This window comes from Mandrillus leucophaeus, unplaced genomic scaffold, assembly GCF_000951045.1.
Source record: "Mandrillus leucophaeus isolate KB7577 unplaced genomic scaffold, Mleu.le_1.0 Scaffold580, whole genome shotgun sequence".
NCBI lineage: Eukaryota > Metazoa > Chordata > Mammalia > Primates > Cercopithecidae > Mandrillus > Mandrillus leucophaeus.
The window spans coordinates 2,643-20,748 of NW_012106253.1; the positions used below are offsets into that span (position 1 = coordinate 2,643).

The window sequence follows — 18,106 nt, forward strand, 5'->3', positions numbered from 1 at the left end:
GTAATATTTTATTTTCTGTCATTGGTACAGTACTGGCTACGGGGAATGTCTTCTTGACAAACCAGATGAAGAAATATATAATCTGCCTTCAGAACTTCCTGGATCACGATATGATGGAAACAAGCAGTGTGAACTTGCGTTTGGTCCTGGGTCACAAATGTGTCCCCATATAGTAAGAAAAGATAATTCCTTTATTTTGTTTGAAAACTACCATAAAGTTATGCTTAGAATATATTTCAAAATGTGTTTATTCTCTTGAACTAAATATAGCTTTTAAGTCTGATAATTTAGTATTCGTCAAAAAGAGGTTAAGAAAAGGAAAATTAAAACTTATTGACTACTTATTATGTGTCAGGTACTGTTTGGGGTACTTAAAACTTATCTTTGTTAACTCTCACAAATCCCTATGCAGTATTCTCATTTAGAAAATAGGGAAGTTATATCATTTGAAAATTAAAAGCATTGAAATATTAATTTTCAAATGATATTATTTCGAGTTTAAGGAGAAAATATAGGTGTTTTGAATCTGAATTGTTTTAAAGGCACCAGGAATCTAACTAATAGAGCGCATTTTCCTTTACATATATTTGAATCCAAAAGAATTAAATTTGGAGCATATTGTTTAGTTTTCATTGAGCTATTATTTTATAATATTTTGAGGATTTTTCATAGACGAGATACTTTTTTCATTGAAATAGTTGATCCTAACACTTTTATTGGATCTATAATTATGATTTTCTTTTATATGGGTGTAAATTTAGGATTTAGTTTAGAATAAATGTCACTGCTTTGGTGAATCCATGCTTTACTTTTCCATGTAGAGTACTCATTCAGTTTTCCTTATTCCCTATATATTTTTGCCTAATTGCTTCCCTACCTACTAGGTTGTGAGGATCATTGGACCAGGAATGGTCCAATGACTTACTCAGTCATTAAAATAAATATCTATGTCTATTCCGAGGGTCCAGTTTAGGATTTGTCACACAGTACATGCCACAAAATAAATGCTTATTGAATGTTGAATGAATGGATTAATTAGAGAATGCAGGACAGGCAAAGCTCATTTCACATAGTGACTATTTTTCCTAAAACCTTAAATTTCAATAAGCCTTTAAACATTCATGGTGACGTGGGGAAGATTTACCTTAAAATATCATTATAAAAGATACATTTCTTTCCAATCTGATTTAGACACTAAATAAATTTTGAATTTAAATTCAAAAAAAGAAATGAATCATATTGGGTATAGCTCATATGACCCTCTGTGGACTTTTGTTTCTTTCGAAAACTTCAGAGCCCTTTGTTCAAATGTTGAAAGTATGCATTATATTCACAAAATAGGAAACTTCAGTATACATTATACATTATTTCAATGCAGATTATTCATACATTCTACCATTGTATCGAAAGCAGCTTCTGGCAACTTCTTATGAATAACATTTAACAATAAAAAGTTCTTTAGAAAAATATCTTGCAAAGAGAGAAAACTATCTCAAATAATTTTGAAAATTTCCACTCCAATTTATAATTCCTATTCTATGTATGAATAAAGTTTTTAAAAAAATGTTTTAAAGAAAATGTCACAATTTTATGTATTTAGAAGAAAATTAATGACTAGAACTTACTTAGTAAAAAAATTTGCGGATTAGTTTCAGCTTCTACCATAGAACCAGGAAATAGATCAATTTATAAACCAACGTGTAGTACTGAATTGAACCAGTGTTGTAGTGTTATCCTTACACTGGCTTGCCTGCCTTTTGTTACTCAGGAGAATATATGCATGCATCTGTGGTGCACAAGTGCAGAAAAGCTTCACAAAGGCTGTTTCACTCAACATGTGCCACCAGCAGATGGAACAGACTGTGGTCCTGGAATGGTAGGTTTTCTTGAAGGGTGAGTCTTGTATAAAGATATTATCCAAGGATGTAATTGCTCTGCATTTTCGCACCCTGTTTGTTATTTGCTGTCAACTTTTCTTCAGCTAGTTGAATTATTATTGCCATGTTTGATATAGTACATTGTCAACTGAACTAAATTTTTAATTGTACCCTATTTCTAAGCTATGGCAGATGAATATTAAAGTTTTATATAGTTAGCATATAAATAATTACATGGATATATAGTTATCTATGTATATTATAGCATTGTTATTAAAATTGAGGACAGATATAACAGTCCTAATATTTTGGCAAATTCTACAAATTCAGGGATGTTTCCATTTCATGTTTTCTCCCTTGAAACTCAGTTAGTACAATTGAAAGTTTTAAGTGGCTTCTTTAGACCTTATTGTTTCTAAGTGTATCAAGATACATTATACTGCTAAAATCAACCACCTACTGTGCTGCGTCTTTATTATTCCAACAGTCATGAACTTATTTAAAACTGTAAACATGATGTTGAATGATAACGCTTACCATGATAATGAAAAGTGTCTTGTGAGAGGATGAAGTCAGAGTGTACTTTGTGCTCCAGGACCTCAGTGGTCAGTGTTGACTACATTAAGTGTTTAGTCTGTCAGCATCTCTGAGCTCCCTCAGTGTAAAAGGAACACTTCTTTGGCAATGGATTGGCTAATTCTGCCTCTTTGTTATCTTCACATTAGCCAAAAAAGATAAACTTCTTAAAAATAAGGTCAGTTCAGTAGCTGAACTTGTGCCTTTACCACCTCTTGCTTCATTGAAATATTTATACTAGCTATTGCTTTTCTCTTGAGTTACTTGCATCAAAAGGTGTGTGTTTCCTATTAATATTGCTCACATCACAAATTAATTGGTTACTAATATTTTATTTGGAACTTCAAGTTTTGTAGCAGCTGAAGTACTCATTGAAATCGTCTAACACACTAATAACCTTTTTGCAATTTTAGGATGAATGTTCTAGTGGGCTTTTTCAGTTCAGCTGGCTTTGAATTTTAAAATTTGATCTTTCTATAACATTTCTATTTGTTGGATAAGAATTATTTAAAGGACTTTACTTTTTTCTCAGTTCCTGTGACTAGTATTAGTAGATAGCTTTTTGAGTAAAAGGTGGCATTTATGAGAGTAACTACCTGAGGCTGAGCAGAGGAAAAAAAATCTTTTCGAAGTATGAATGCTGGGCTGCTGATATTGGCAAATTTGAAGATGTTCACCTGATTAAAATCCAGGACTGGCACCTTCCTCTGTTCCTCAGCAACTTTTCAAGTTACTGTATGCCATGAACCTTCAGGATTGATTGCCTGTGGCAAAAGTAGTAATTGATATATTTACAAATATTAAGAGATATACTATTTATAGCTAATTTATTAATATTCTAAATCCAGTTAGGGCATAAACATGATTTTTTGAAATTAAGGTATATATAAGTATAATGCATAGATCTTAGGTATACAATTTGATGAATTTTAACAAATGTAGATGCACATATAGCCAACATCCCAATAAAAATTTCTATCACTTTAAAAAGTTCAGTTGTGGCTGGGTGCGGTGACTCAGGCCTGTAATCCCAGCACTTTGGGAGACCAAGGCAGGCAGATCACCTGAGATCAAGAGTTCAAGACCAACCGGGCCAACATGGCGAAACCCTGTCTCTACAAAAAATACAAAAATTAGCCAGACATGATGGCAGGCAGCTACCTGTAATCCCAGCTACTCAGGAGACTGATTCAGGAGAATCGCTTGTACCTGGGAGGCGGAGGTTGCAGTGAGCCAAGATCATGCCATTGCACTACTAGGGGACAAGAGTGAGACTTCCTCTCAAATAAATAAATAAATAAATAAACCAACAACAACAAAAATTCAGTTATGCCTCTTTTGAGACAACTTTCCTTCCTTCCAGAGAAAACTCCTTTTCTGATTTTTATTTCCAGAGATTCGTTTTTTCTTGTTCTTGTCAAAAAAGAGCGTCCTCTTTTTTGAAGGAGTGGAATGGAACAGGCGTCTTTTGTTCAACATATTTTTAAACTTCATCCATATTATCGTGTGCATTAGCAGTTCATTCCTTTATACCACAATATAATTCAGCTATACAGATGTACTGTAATTTATCAATTCTCCTGTCAATAGATATTGAATCATTTCTGGTGTTTGATTATTATGAATAAAACTGCCATGAACGTCCCTATACAAGTCTTCTTGTAGACATATGTTTGTTCTCCTCTTGGCATCGAATTGCTGGATGATAGGGTAAGTGTATGTTTAACATCATAAGAAAGTGCCAAACAATTTTCTGAAGTATGTGCACCATTTTAGACTCCCCCCAGCAATGGAGGAAAGTTCCAGTTACTCTGTATTTCTTGCCGACTTTTGATACTGTTAGTCTTTTAAAAATATTTGGCCATTCCACTAGGTATAAAATGGAATCTCATTGTGGTTTTAACTTGTATTTCCATGATTATTATCAACCTTGTGCATTTTTTCATGTGCTTATCAGTCATTTGAATATTTTCCCATTGAGATGGTAGGATAGGCATGGATTTATTGAGATTCAAGGTAAATGTGATGAAATGCTAAGATTTACTTTAGAGCCAATACAAATTAAAAGCAAAGGTGGTATTTGGGGTAGCATCATGTGGATTATAATAGATATAAATTCTCTTTTTAAAATTAATAAAACAGAGTGAACCCCTATATATTTAGCTGTATTCAGTATTAAATAAACCTTTTATTGAAGGGACATTTGAAACAAATATTCTATAATTTTGCCGTAACATTCTTCTTTATTCTGTTTATCTTGTGACTATCTAATGAGTCTGTGTGCTGAACACTTTTGCTAGTAAATCAATTTGTGTGAAGACATGGTGAACCCTTCTGATAATGACTTAATTTTACTACATGGAGAATAGTATAATATTATAACATTTTCATGCTCTAGTCTCTCAAATTATTTTTTAAAAAGAGTAAGGATTACTTAAATTGTTCATGCAAGATGCTTACAAAATGCACATGCACACAGCACATTATGATTTTTTTTTTCCACTTCTAATATGGCTTTCTTATATTGAATGACTTTTTCTAATGGAGAGCACAAAGCATTTTTACTGCTATAAGCTTGGCTATAGGATTCATTCAATCAGCAAAGATTTATCAAGGGCCTACTATGTCAGGCACTATTTTAGGTACACTATTCCTCATTTTCTTCTGTTGCTGTAGGATACATGAGTTAACAAAACAATGTTACTGGGGGGTCCTTGCTCCCAGAGCCCCCAAGATGGTGGTGGGCCACTTCCAAAATGGTGGCAGGCAGCTTCCAAGATGGTGGCAAGCCTTGTTTTCTCTGACCTGGGGTTCTTGGCCTCATGGATTCCAAGGAATGGAATCTTGGGGCATGCGGTGAGTGTTACAGCTCTATTAGAAGCCATGGGTCATGGAAAAGAACCATGGACTAGTGTTCAGCTCGATTGGGATGAACCCAGGCACTTAGCCATGCAGGAACAATGGCAAGCCTTTAGCCCAATCAGGAGCAGCAATGGGTGTCTCACTGAATCAGGAGCACAGCAGACACCGTGTTGGATCCGGAGGGATGAAAGTCAGTGGCAGGTCTGAGAGGGCAGCAAACAGCCGTGGTAGATGGTGAGTGAAAGCTCAGCTCGAGCCATAACAAACATGGACCAGAAGACAGTGCAGCTGCAAGATTTAATAGAGTGTAAACAGAGCTCCCATACAAAGGGAGGGGACCCAAAGAGGGTAGCTGTTGCAGGCTCGAATGTCTGGGTTTATATCCGGATCATTGTCCCTCCTGCTGTGCTCTCAGGCGATAGATGATTGGCTATTTCTTTACCTCCTGTGTTTGCCTAAGTAGCATTTTAGTGAGCTCTCTTTACTACCTGATTGGTTGGGTGTGAGCTAAGTTGCAAGCCCTGTGTTTAAAGGTGGATGCAGTCACCCTCCCAGCTAGGCTTAGGGATTCTTAGTCGGCCTAGGAAATCCAGCTAGTCCTGTCTCTCAACAAGATCTCTGCCCTCATGTAGCTTAAGTTCTAGAGGGAGACTAGAATATTATAAATAATTAATATAATAGTACCATCAAACTGGTTGGTGCCATGGATCAGAAAAAATAGAGCAGAAAGCTGATTAGAAGTTTTACAGTAGGAGAGGGCAGATTGCAATTTAAAATATGATGGTTAGGACAGACATTATATGAAGTTACCAAATTAGCTGTCTTAAAGGAGGTGAGAAGGTTAGCTATGAGGATATCTGGGGTAAATGAATTCCCAAGAAAGGGAATAGCTGAGCTCCTAAGTCTGGAGTGTGCCTGGAGTGTTCAAAGAAGACCAAGGAGGACATTTTAGCTGGAGTGAAGTGAAGAGAGAAAGAGACTTATAAGGAGAAGCTGAAGGAAGATTTCGTAGGGCATTGCAGGTGTGAAAGAAAAATATCTTCAAGCTGAGAAGGTCTCAGGACAAACCTGCTTCCTATTCTATTCAAGTCATCACTTTGCTCACAGAGATAGATGGATATTCTGATTGCCTCCTTTGGAAATACTTATAAGAAACCCAAAAGAATGCAACCATCTGTCTCTCACTTACCTGTGACCTAGAAGTCCCCAGTGGGGGGTGGGGAGGGGCTTGCTTTGAGCTGTCTCTGCCTTTTTGGAGAGAACTAATGTACTTCTTATGTATTGACTGATGTCTCATATCTCCCTAAAATGTGTAAAAACAAGCTGTGCCCTGACCACCTTTGGTGCATGTCGTCAGGACTTCCTGAGGCTATGTCATGGGCATGTCCTCAACTTTGGCAAAATAGACTTTCTAAATTAACTGAGACCGTCTTAAATTTTTGGTGTTCACACAGGCCATTGTGAGAACTGCGTATTTACTCAAAGTAAAATAATGAAGGATTTGAATGGATTCATACCTGATTTGACTTAGTTTAAAAAGAGATCATTCTAGCAACTGTGTTAAGGCTAACCTATCAAGCACAAGAGTGGAAACATCTACTTAGCTATTTCAGTGATAGAAGTAAGGGATGCTAGTGCTCAAATCAGAGTGATGGTAGTGAGATAATGTAAGGTCAATTTTTGATACATTTTAAAAGGAAGTAGAACATTTATTCTAGCTAATGTATCAGATGTGGAGTGTTCGAAGAAGAAGAGAAATGATGACTAGGCTTTTGGCTGAACAACTTAGATCAACTCAGTAAAAGTGGGTTTTGAGTTGGGAGGGCAGGAATTCTCTTTTGGATATGCTGTGCTTGAAATGTCTGTTAGACATTCCAGTAAATAGTCATAAGTAAGTAGGCATATATATGAGTCTGGAGTTTAGGAGAGAGATCTGGACTAGAAGTAACTGTTAATAGTAAAGAATTAAAAAACCAAGATATGAGCCTGGAGAGACATTCCAACATTAAGTTGTCACAAAGAAGATAATTTAAGAGAGAGATCTGGACTAGAAGTGACTGTTAACAGAAAAGAATAAAAAAACTGAGATGTGAGTCTGGAGAAACATTCCAACACTAAGTTGTCACACAAAAAAGAAGAAACAACAGAAGAAAATGAGAACAATTAATTATGAAGAAAGGAAGAAAACCAAGAGCCCTGGAAATGAGGAGAAAAAAAGTATGTCAAAGAAGAAAAGTGATTAGTTGTGCACGTATTGCTGATAAGGAAGACAGAGAATGAGAACTGGCCATTAGTGTCCTACACATTGTTAAATATAGTGAACCCCAAGTTTCTCTTCAAAGAATCAGTATGTCAGTATGTTCAGCTCTCTTATTCTTTGAATCTCCATTTTAAAGTTTAACTTCCTGGCTCTCTTTGCCTCCTTGCCTCTAGTTTCAGTAAAGAACTTTCCTGCCATTCCTAAACAGTAGTTCACATCTGTTCTCTTGGTCACCGGTTCTGACCTAAGTCATCTTTAGTTACCTGTTCCTAACCATCCTTCTTGCCAAACTACTCACCCTGCCATTCCGGCTCATACTCCTGCTCTTTTTAAAATAGCCAGTCGGAATTAGCTTAGACTGTGCAGTCCAACCCTAGCCAGTAGGGGAATGACACAGCAGTAGGGGTTCTCTGTGTCAGGAGTAAGAACTCCTGCCCCTGCCCTGTCCAGATGTGCTCTTGCCATTGTTCCATCTGCGAGGAGCACCGTTTTGCAGAAAGGAAAATTTGCCTTGCTGAGAAAATTGTTTGAGTGATATTTCTTTGCAGCATCAGGGAACAAGCATTTTGCATTTCTAGCAATTTGAGCAGATTCATGGAGGAATAGGATATAAAAACCTGGCTGGGGCGGGGTTATGAGAGAATAAACAAGGAGTTAAAGAATGAACATGGCCGGCTCTTTCAAGGAGAAGCAGGGCAGTAACTGGTAAGGGCAGTGAGATATAAGAAAGATTTTGTTGTTGCTATTGTTTTCTGAAAGTGAGAGAAATAAGAGCTGCGTTTGTGTGTTAATGAGAATAATCTAGGGAACTACTTTGCAAATTATCTGTAGTAACAGATTGTCTTCGTTCTTTTCTAAAATTTCTGATTATAAATTGATACTTTTGTACAAAGTAATAAAAATTATTGACTAGGAAAATAAAATGGAGAAAAATTCAAAATATAAGCCAAATTTTTCTATGGGAAACAGTATGGGAAACAGCCATTCCTCACAAAATTAGTAATTGAATTATCATATGATTTAGCTATTCTACTTCTAGATATATACCCAAATATTTGAAAGCAAGATCTCAAAGAGATATTTGTGCACTCATGCTCATAGCAGCATTATTCACAATATCTAAAGGTGAAAGCAGGGGTTTAAGACCATCCTGGCCAACATGGCAAAACTCTGTCTCTACTAAAAGTACAAAAATTAGCTGGGTGTGGTGGTGTGCACCTGTAGTCCCAGCTACTCGGGAGGCTGAGGTAGGAGAATCACATGAACGTGGGAGGTGGAGGTTGCAGTAAGCTGTGATCATGCTACTGCACTTCAACCTGGGTGACAGAGAGGGACTCTATCTCAAAAAAAAAAAAAAAAAAAAAGATGAAAGCAACCCAGTGCCCATTGATGGATAAAAGGATAAATAAAATAAAATGTGGTAAATGCATATGCTATGGTTTGAATGTTTGCCCCCTCCCAAACTCATATTGAAATTTAATTGCCCATGTAACAGTATTGGGAGATGGGGCCTGTTTGATAATACTAGGGCATAAAGGCTCTTCCTTCCTGGGTGGGTTTAGTGCCTCATAAAAGAGCCTTCAGGAGTGAGCTGTCTCGGTCCTTCTGCATTGTGCCCTGTGAGGATCCAGCATTCTCTCCTTCCAGAGGCTGCAATGTGCAAGGTGCTATCTTGGAAGAAGAGAATGGCCTCATCAGACACCAAACCTGCCTGTACCTTGACCTTAGATTTCCCAGATCTCAGACCTGTGGGCAATGAATTTCTGTTATTTATAAATTATCCAATCTTGGGTATTCTTATATAGCATCACAAAATGGACTGAGACAACATACAATGGAATATTATTCATTTTTAAAAATGAAGTTCTGACACATGGATGAAGCTTGGGCATATTATGCTAAGTGAAATAAGCCAGTCACATGAAGACTAGTACTATAGGATTTCAATTATATGAAGTATCTGGAGTAGTCAAATTCATAGAAACAGAAAGTAGAATGGTGGTTACCAGGAGGTAGCAGGGAGGACAAAATGGGAGTTATCGCTTAATGAGCATAGCGCTTCAGTTTTACAAGATGGAAAAGTTCTGGAGATTGGTTGCATGACAATGAATATACACAACACTATTGAACTATATACTTAAACATGGCTAAGATGGTAAATTTTATGTTATGCGTGTTTTGCCGCAATTAAAAATAAACATAAGACAATTTTTAAATTATTTGCTTAGATATAAAATTTCTCTGTAAAAATCTTACAAAAATTTCGAAATGCTTACTCTCAAGTTGTGTTATCTTCTCTCAGTCTGGTGACTAATTCATAGACTGGCATGAGTGCATGGTCATACTTGATTAGCTGTCACTGAAATGATGATGTAGAAGAGACGAGAGAATTGCTGGAGTGATGTTTGGTGTAGTGAGAAGGGATGGGATTAAGTGCACAAGCAGAGGGGTTGACTTTGTCTGGGACAGGGAATTTTCCGTGTGTGCTAACAGGTAGCAAGTCTGAATGTATGAGTGCAGATGCTGTTGAATGAGTAGAACAGGTGGTGAGAGACTGTGGGTAGATTCTTCTGTAAGTTTCCATTTTCTTGATGAAAGTGAAGAAACAAGGTTGTCATCTGAGACTTCAGATAGGATAAAGTAGAAAGCTTTTTATGAGTGGAAGAGTGAATAGATACTTTGAGTAAAAAAAAGGAAGGATGGAAATATACCATATTAACCTAGTATTTGGCTCTTCTATTCAAAAAATACCCCTCATATTCCATTTTACTATTTAATTTTTCCTTCCTCCCCAGTGACACTAAATCTTAAAGCCAAGAGAAATATTACACTCCTTTTGTATTCCACAGATCTTACTCAGTAGGTAGGAAATATTCATAAAATGGTTTCAAATGTAATCTGAATTAATAACAACTTGCTTCAAATTGTTTAGTTTATTCTTCTATTGATCTTTATGCTGCTATTACAATTTTTGTGATGTTCTACTTGGAGGCACACATCATTTCTTTTTGTGCTTATTATTTTTATAGCATTGCCGCCGTGGGCTATGTGTAAACAAAGAAATGGAAACACATCCTGTAAATGGTGAATGGGGACCATGGGAACCTTACAGTTCTTGTTCAAGAACATGTGGAGGTGGAATCGAAAGCTCAACCAGGCACTGTAATCGTCCTGAGTATGTCTTTTTTATGTCACTATAAATTAAGATTATCTCAAGGCACCAGAAAGTAAACATCAGTTTCACTCACTTCTAAAACTGGAGGTCAGTCCGTAAGTTTCTGAGATTCAGAAAACTTCTGGAACACTTTAAGTCATATTGATTTATATTTTGGTAGATTCAGACATTAAAAAAAAAACCCTAAATAGATTAAATTTTATAAACTGAACAGAGATCCATTTTCTTCATTTTTTGTTTTGTTTTTTAATTTAGTATAAATTTTGAGACATACTTTTAAGTGTGAATGACAGTTATATAATGGCATTTTCACATTTACCGTATGCCTAGTGAAACATCCTGGCTCCTTTCATGTATGTGTTGGATCTTCTGGACAGCATATATAGTTTGGTTACCAATTTCTTTACTGTTTTGTGCAATGTGACATGTGATATTTTCCTTTCTCTGCTTCTTGTGTTATAGATGCATCATTGTCTTTAGCTGAATAAGTACTAAAGCATATATCCCCCTCATCAAACTATTTAAAAGAGCTTACATATTGCATTAAGATTTTAAATTAATGTTTCTGTTGTATACATGATATAGAAGTTGGTAAGCAATATGATATTCTTTACTTAAAGTATTATTAATAAGCATTTTTAATGCACAAATGTGACTTACTCTGAATAAAATCTTGGTTCATTTAAATTTTAGGATAAATTATACTAGAAGTCTTTATATTCCAAAAATTCTGCAAAAAAATTTTTTTTCTGGCATAAGCCAAAATAACATAGATGTAGATTGATACCATAAAACTCCTTAAATTGAGTGATAAATAAGATATACATGACAAAGATGTGTATGTATTTTCTTGTTATTTAACAAGGCCTCTGCCTTTGTTACTGTCTTTGGCTTACTACATGTCTTTTATTCTTTCCAGAAAATGAGCAAACCCTTTTTTGGAAGAACAAACTTCCATTGCTGGTTTCATGCTAGTTAACCTAGTCAAGAATAAGATATCATTTCTGCCCTCTAGGCTCACTGTCCACGCTAAGGTGGATATTTTAGTGGTTCATTATCCATAGAATTGCTTAAAACTCATGTTACATACTTCTGTTAAAAAAGTGTTAGTGGGACTTCATTGGTTTTCTAGATCCTAGAAAAGACTGGAACTTTTAGAAGTAAGTGGCACAAATAATGTTGTACTGATATGCTTTAAAATGTAATGAATTTGACTAGGCCAAGAAACGGAGGAAATTACTGTGTGGGCCGCAGGATGAAATTTCGATCATGTAATACTGATTCATGTCCAAAAGGCACACAAGACTTTCGAGAGAAGCAATGCTCTGATTTTAATGGCAAACATTTGAACATCAATGGCATTCCCTCTAATGTGAGGTGGCTTCCAAGATACAGTGGCAGTAAGTAAATTATGCTGTTTCTTTGATGTAAATTTTTCTGAGACATAAGAACACATAACTTTATTATTATACATTTAAAAATGTGACCTTTTTCTTTTTTACAGTTCGCACAAAAGATCGTTGTAAACTCTACTGTCAGGTTGCTGGAACCAATGATTTCTACCTATTGAAGTATATGGTTGAAGATGGTACTCCTTGTGGAAATGAAACTCATGACATCTGTGTTCAAGGCCGGTGTATGGTAAGTAAACTGTAAGTTTCTGTTATATTTAAAGTGACTTTAAGAATAATGTTTTTTTTCTATTTATATAACCAAATATTACTTTTACTATCTCAGTATATGTTCTTATGCATTCCAACAAAGCAACCTTTGTTATCATGCTATCTATAGAAGTATAGTTAGCCTGGTTACTGGGGATTCTCTGTCATCAAAAATGCCTCAACAAAGCATTAAGTTAAATTTTCTGACTTCCTATGGTCTATTGTACTCATAATCAAAATAGAAATGAGGTCAGCTTCCTAAAAGATAGAAAATAATAGGATACAAGGATTGTAAAGTGATTTTGCTACTTTAAATGTAACCTTCTACAGTAACGTTTTCCTTACCGTTAAAACCATTGATATTCTCCCTTCCTCTTTCCAGCTCTCTGTCACTTACTTTTATGTGCATTCAACAAACATTGATTGAGTAGCTACTAGATGTCAGATACTGTTCAAGTCACCAGGATAAAAGATTGGAGCAGAGAACCCCACTTCCAAGATGGTCACAGATTTGTGGGGGAAATAGGCACGTAAACAATTACAATGTAGTGCTATGGGTCATCTGCAAGGTAGCACGGAGTTATTGAGGAAGGAGTGTCTTATTTTATGGGGAGGTGGGTAAAGGATTCACAGAACCTTTCATGGAGCGCATGAGACTTGTGCCAAGTATCGAAATGAGTAGGTTTTAGAAGGAGAGGAATTATGGGAGCAGAGTTGGAGTTAGGGACCAGCAGATGGTTGTCAAATGCACTTTTTTTTTCTTAACTCCTTGGAAACACATAGAAGCATTTGAAGTCAAGGGAGAGATGTGATTCAGTTTGCCTATTGGAATCTTCAAAATATTGGATTTAGAAGATTGGAGACAGGTGGTCTAGGTCAGAGCTGATGAGATGCTGAGTTAAAGCACAAACATTGCAATGGCAATCTTGAGAATGGATGGCAAGTTTGAGAACTAGGCTAGTGAATGTGGTCTAAAGAATATAGTAAGTGTACTTCTATGAGACCAACTTTTTTAGATTCCACATATAAATGAGATCATATGGTATTTGTTTTTTGGTGCCTGGCTTATTTCATTTAACATAATGTCCTCCAGATTGATCCATGTTGTCACAAATGGCAGGGTTTCCTCTTCTTTATGGCTGAATAATATACCATTTTGTATATAAACCACATCGTTTAAATCCATGCATCCACTGATGGACACTTAGGTTGATTTCATATTTTGGCTATTGTGAATAGAGCTGTGATAAACATGGGAGTGTAGATCTCTCTTTAATATACTAATATCGTTTCCTTTGGATATGTATCCAGTAGTGAGATTGCTGGATCATATGGTAGTTCTGTTTTTAGTGGATATGTGCTGTCACCACAAAAATGATAACTACGTGAGGTTATGCATTTGTTAATTAGCTAGATTTAACCATTCCTTAATGTATTGATATCCTTCAGAACATCACGTTGTACATGATAAAAACATACAATGTTATCTGTCAATTTAAAAATAAACAATAAAAAATAATTAAAAATATAAGTATAATCTTAAGAACTTATTCCTTTGGTTAAAGTGGAACTCTATAGGGCAAACTTAATCTCCCTGTAAACAAGTCTCTATTACCTTATCTGGGTGATAAAGGCCCTTCACCCAAAGAGCTAATGAGATGTTCAAAGAGAGTTAAAATAATTTAAGTTGGAAACAGCTTAAATACTGAAAAGGTTATTCAGTGGCCTGAAAAAAATTGTGCTTTAAATTAGCAGCTTAAAGTCATATCAAAATGCAAAAGTTATGATGAAGATTATCTGAACATATAGAGGCATACTACTTTCAGAAAATATATACTTAAAATTTTGATTTTGAAAACATCTGCCTTGTATATAAAAAAATTCACGAGGCTTAAGAAATTTTCTTTACTGATCACTAAATTTAGAGGGCCATTCCAAACAACGGAAAGAGTTATTGCAACGTATGCAGAGGACAGCTTCTTCATGGAGAGGAGCTGCATTTGTTTTTTTGAAATTTCTGGAACAAGCCGTCTACTTGCATATTCATTCAGTTTTTAAAATAAGCACTGTTATGCTGGGTATTAGTTTTAGAGAAAATGTTGCTTTTAAATATTTATTTGAAACTAAGATTATTTGCAGAGTTCTAAGGTCATGAGTTAAAATAGTAACTATGAAAGACATCTTTTTGGAGTATTCTAATGTGTTACTGACATACTCATTCTTTAGTCTCTTTGAATTACATTTCTTTTAAGAGCGGTTTTCAAATGACAGTGCGTATTGGAATCAATGTCAGTGTTACAATGCAGATTCCTAGGTTTGACTTCCAAGTATTATAATTCAGAAGATCTGGGAATCTGTCTTTTTAAATACCACCCCATGTGATGTTGATGCAGGAGGTCTGTGGATGACCCTTTAATAAACATGACTTTTTAGACCATGTAAATAGATATGTGAAAATATTGACACACAACAAGATGAGTACATATTTTGAAACAATTCTGTTGTACTGAATCTCCTGGTAATTGAAAGGATATTTGTGAAAAGAACTTTGTAAACTTTAAAGTACCATTCTTATAGTTGGTCATTTTTTTTTTTAACTTTTATTTTAGGTTTAGGGGTCTATATGCAAGATTTTATACAAGTAAATTCGTGTAATAGGGTTTTGTTGTACAGATTATTTCATCATCTAGATACTAAGCTTAGTATCCAATAGTTACTTTTTCTGATCCTCTCCCTCCTCCCACCCTCCACCCTCAACAGGCCACAGTGTGTGTTGTTCCCCTCTTTGTGCCCATGTATTCTCATCATTTAGCTCCCACTTATAAGTGAGAACGTGTAATATTTGGCTTTCTGTTCCTGTGTTGGTTTGCTAAGGAGGATGACCTCCAGCTCCATCAATGTTCCTATAAAGGATATAATCTTATTCTTTTCTATGGCTGCACAGTATTCCTTTGTGTATATGTGTCACATTTTCTTTATCCAGTCTACCATTAGTAGACACTTAGGTTCATTTCATGTCTTTGCTATTGTAAATAGTGCTGCAATGAACATACACCTGCATGTGTCTTTATGGTAGAACAAATTATATTCCTTTGGGTATATATCCAGTAATGGGATTGCTGAGTTGAATGGTAGTTCAGTTTTTAGCTCTTTAAGGAATCTCCACACTGCTTTCCACAGTGGTTGAACCAATTTACACTCCCACCAACAGTGTATAACCGTTCTCTTTTCTGCAGTCTTTCCAGCATCTGTTATTTTTTGACTTTTTAATAGTAGTCATTCTGACTGGCGTGAGATGCTATCTTATTTTGGTTTTGATTTGCATTTCTCTGATGATCATTGATATTGCACTTTTTCCATATGCTTGTTGGTTGCATGTATGTCTTCTCTTAAAAGATGTTTGTTCATGTTCTTTGCTCACTTTTTTATTGTTTTTTTTTTCTTGTAAATTTATTTAAGTTCCTTATAGATGCTGGATAATAGACCTTTGTCAGATGTGTAGTTTGAAGATATCTCCCCCCATTCTGTAGATTGCCTATTTACTCTGTTGATAGTTTCTTTTGCTGTTCAGAAGCTCTTAAATTTAACTAAATCTCATTTTCCAATTTTTGCTGTTGCAATTGCTTTTGGTGTCTTCATCACGAAATCTTTACCAGTTCCTATGTCCAGAATGGTATGGCCTAGGTTGTCTTCCAGGGTTTTTATAGTTTGGGGTTTTACATTGAAGTCTTTAATCCATCATGAGTTGATTTTTTTTATACAATGTAAGGAAGGTTTTCAGTTTCAATCTTTTCTGCATGTGGTTAACAATTTATCTCGGCACCATTGATTGAATAGGGAGTCCTTTTTCCATTGCTTGTTTTGATCAACTTTGTTGAAGATCAGATGGTTGTAACTGTGTGGACTTACTTCTGGTCTCTCTATTCTGCCCCATTGGTATGCATGTCTGTTTTTGTACCAGTACCATGCTGTTTTGGTTACTGTAGCCCTGTAGTATAGTTTGAAGTTGGATAGCATGACGCCTTCAGCTTCGTTCTTTTTGGTTAGGATTGCTTTGGCTATTCAGGCTGTTTTTTTGGTTCCATATGAATTTTAAAATAGTTTTTTCTAGTTCTGTAAAGAATATCAATGGTAGTTTTATAGAAATGGCATTGGATGTATACGTTGCTTTGGGCAGTATGGCCATTTTAATGACATTGATTCTTCGCATCTGTAAGCATAGAATATTTAGAATATTTTCATTTGTTTGTGTCATCTGTATTTCTTTGAGCAGTGTTTTATAATTCTCATTGCAGAGATCTTTCACCTCCCTGGTTAGCTGTATTCCTAGGTATTTCATTCTTTTGGTGGCCATTGTGAAGGGATTGTCTTCCTTATTTGGGTCTCAAGTTGGTTATTATTGGTGTGTAGGAATGGTACTAATTTTTGTACATTGATTTTGTATCTTTCAAATTTGCTGAAGTTGTTTGTCAGGTTAAGGAGCTTTTGGGTTGAGACTGTGGAGTTTCTAGATATATAATCATGTCATCAACCAGCAGGGATTGTTTGATTTCCTCTTTTTCTATTTGGATGCCCTTTCTTTCTTTCTTTTCCCTGATTGTACTGGCCAAGACTTTCAGTACATGTTAAATAGTAGTGGTGAGAAAGTCATCCTTGTCTTGTGCCAGTTTTCAAGGGAAACTCTTCCTGCTTTTCCCCATTCAGTATAATAGCCTTTGGGGGTTTGTCATAGATCACTCTTAGTATTTTGAGGTATGTTGCTTCAATGCCTACTTCATGAAGAGCTCTTAACATGAAGGGGTGTTGAATTTTATTGAAAGCGTTTTCTGCATCTGTTGAGATAATCATGTGATTTTTGTATTTTGTTCTGTTTATGTGATGAATTGCATTTGTTGATTTGTGTATGTTGAACCAACTTTGCACCCTGGGGATGAAGTCTACTTGATGGTGGTGGATAAGCTTTTGATTTGCTGCTGGATTTGGTTTGCAAGTATTTTGTTGAAGATTTTTGTATCAGTATTCATCAAGGATATTGGCCTAAAGTTTTATTTTTTTGTCGTGTGACTGCCAGGATTTGGTATCAGGATGATGCTGACCTCATAGAATGAGTTAGGGAGGAGTCCCTCCTCCTCAATTTTTAAAATAGTGTCAGTAGGAATGGTACCAGCTCTTGTTTGTACACCTAGTAGAATTCAGCTGGGAATCGTGTGGTCCTGGGCTTTTTTTAGATGGTAGGCTACTTATTACTGATTCAATTTCAGAGTTCATTATTGGTCTGTCCAGGGATTCTCTTTCTTCCACCTTCAGTCTTGGGAGGGTGTATGCGTCCAGGAGTTTATCCATTTCTTCTAGGTTTTCTAGTTCATGTGCATAGAGGTGTTCATAGTAGTCTCTGAGAGTTATTTGTATTTCTCTGGGGTCAGTGGTAAATCCCCTTTGTCATTTCTGATTATATGTATTTGGATCTTCTCTCTTTTCTTCATAATTAGTCATTCTTATAATATTGATTGTAATTGTGTCTTGAAGGCAGCTGGTTGTGATCACGTGTTAAACTCCAGTGCCAAGATAGACAAATGTGGAGTGTGTGGTGGGGACAACTCTTCATGCAAGACAATAACAGGTGTCTTCAACAGTTCTCATTATGGTAAGTTGTGTATTTGTTTCTAGTTTTCCCTTTTATTTAGTATAATAATGG

The 18,106-nt window shown here is 35.7% G+C and overlaps 1 protein-coding gene across 1 annotated transcript in view; it reads left to right on the forward strand.

Moving 5' to 3' along the window:
• The window catches only part of ADAMTS20 (ADAM metallopeptidase with thrombospondin type 1 motif, 20), a gene marked incomplete at its 5' end in the record, with an annotated part of 136,106 nt that overhangs the window by 1,518 nt on the left and 116,482 nt on the right, over positions 1 to 18,106 (forward strand). The window contains 5 exons of the mRNA XM_011999063.1: positions 1,772 to 1,876; positions 10,605 to 10,750; positions 11,969 to 12,150; positions 12,255 to 12,391; positions 17,938 to 18,055. Coding sequence (XP_011854453.1) covers positions 1,772 to 1,876; positions 10,605 to 10,750; positions 11,969 to 12,150; positions 12,255 to 12,391; positions 17,938 to 18,055 — 688 coding nt within the window. The remainder of the gene's footprint in view (positions 1 to 1,771; positions 1,877 to 10,604; positions 10,751 to 11,968; positions 12,151 to 12,254; positions 12,392 to 17,937; positions 18,056 to 18,106) is intronic.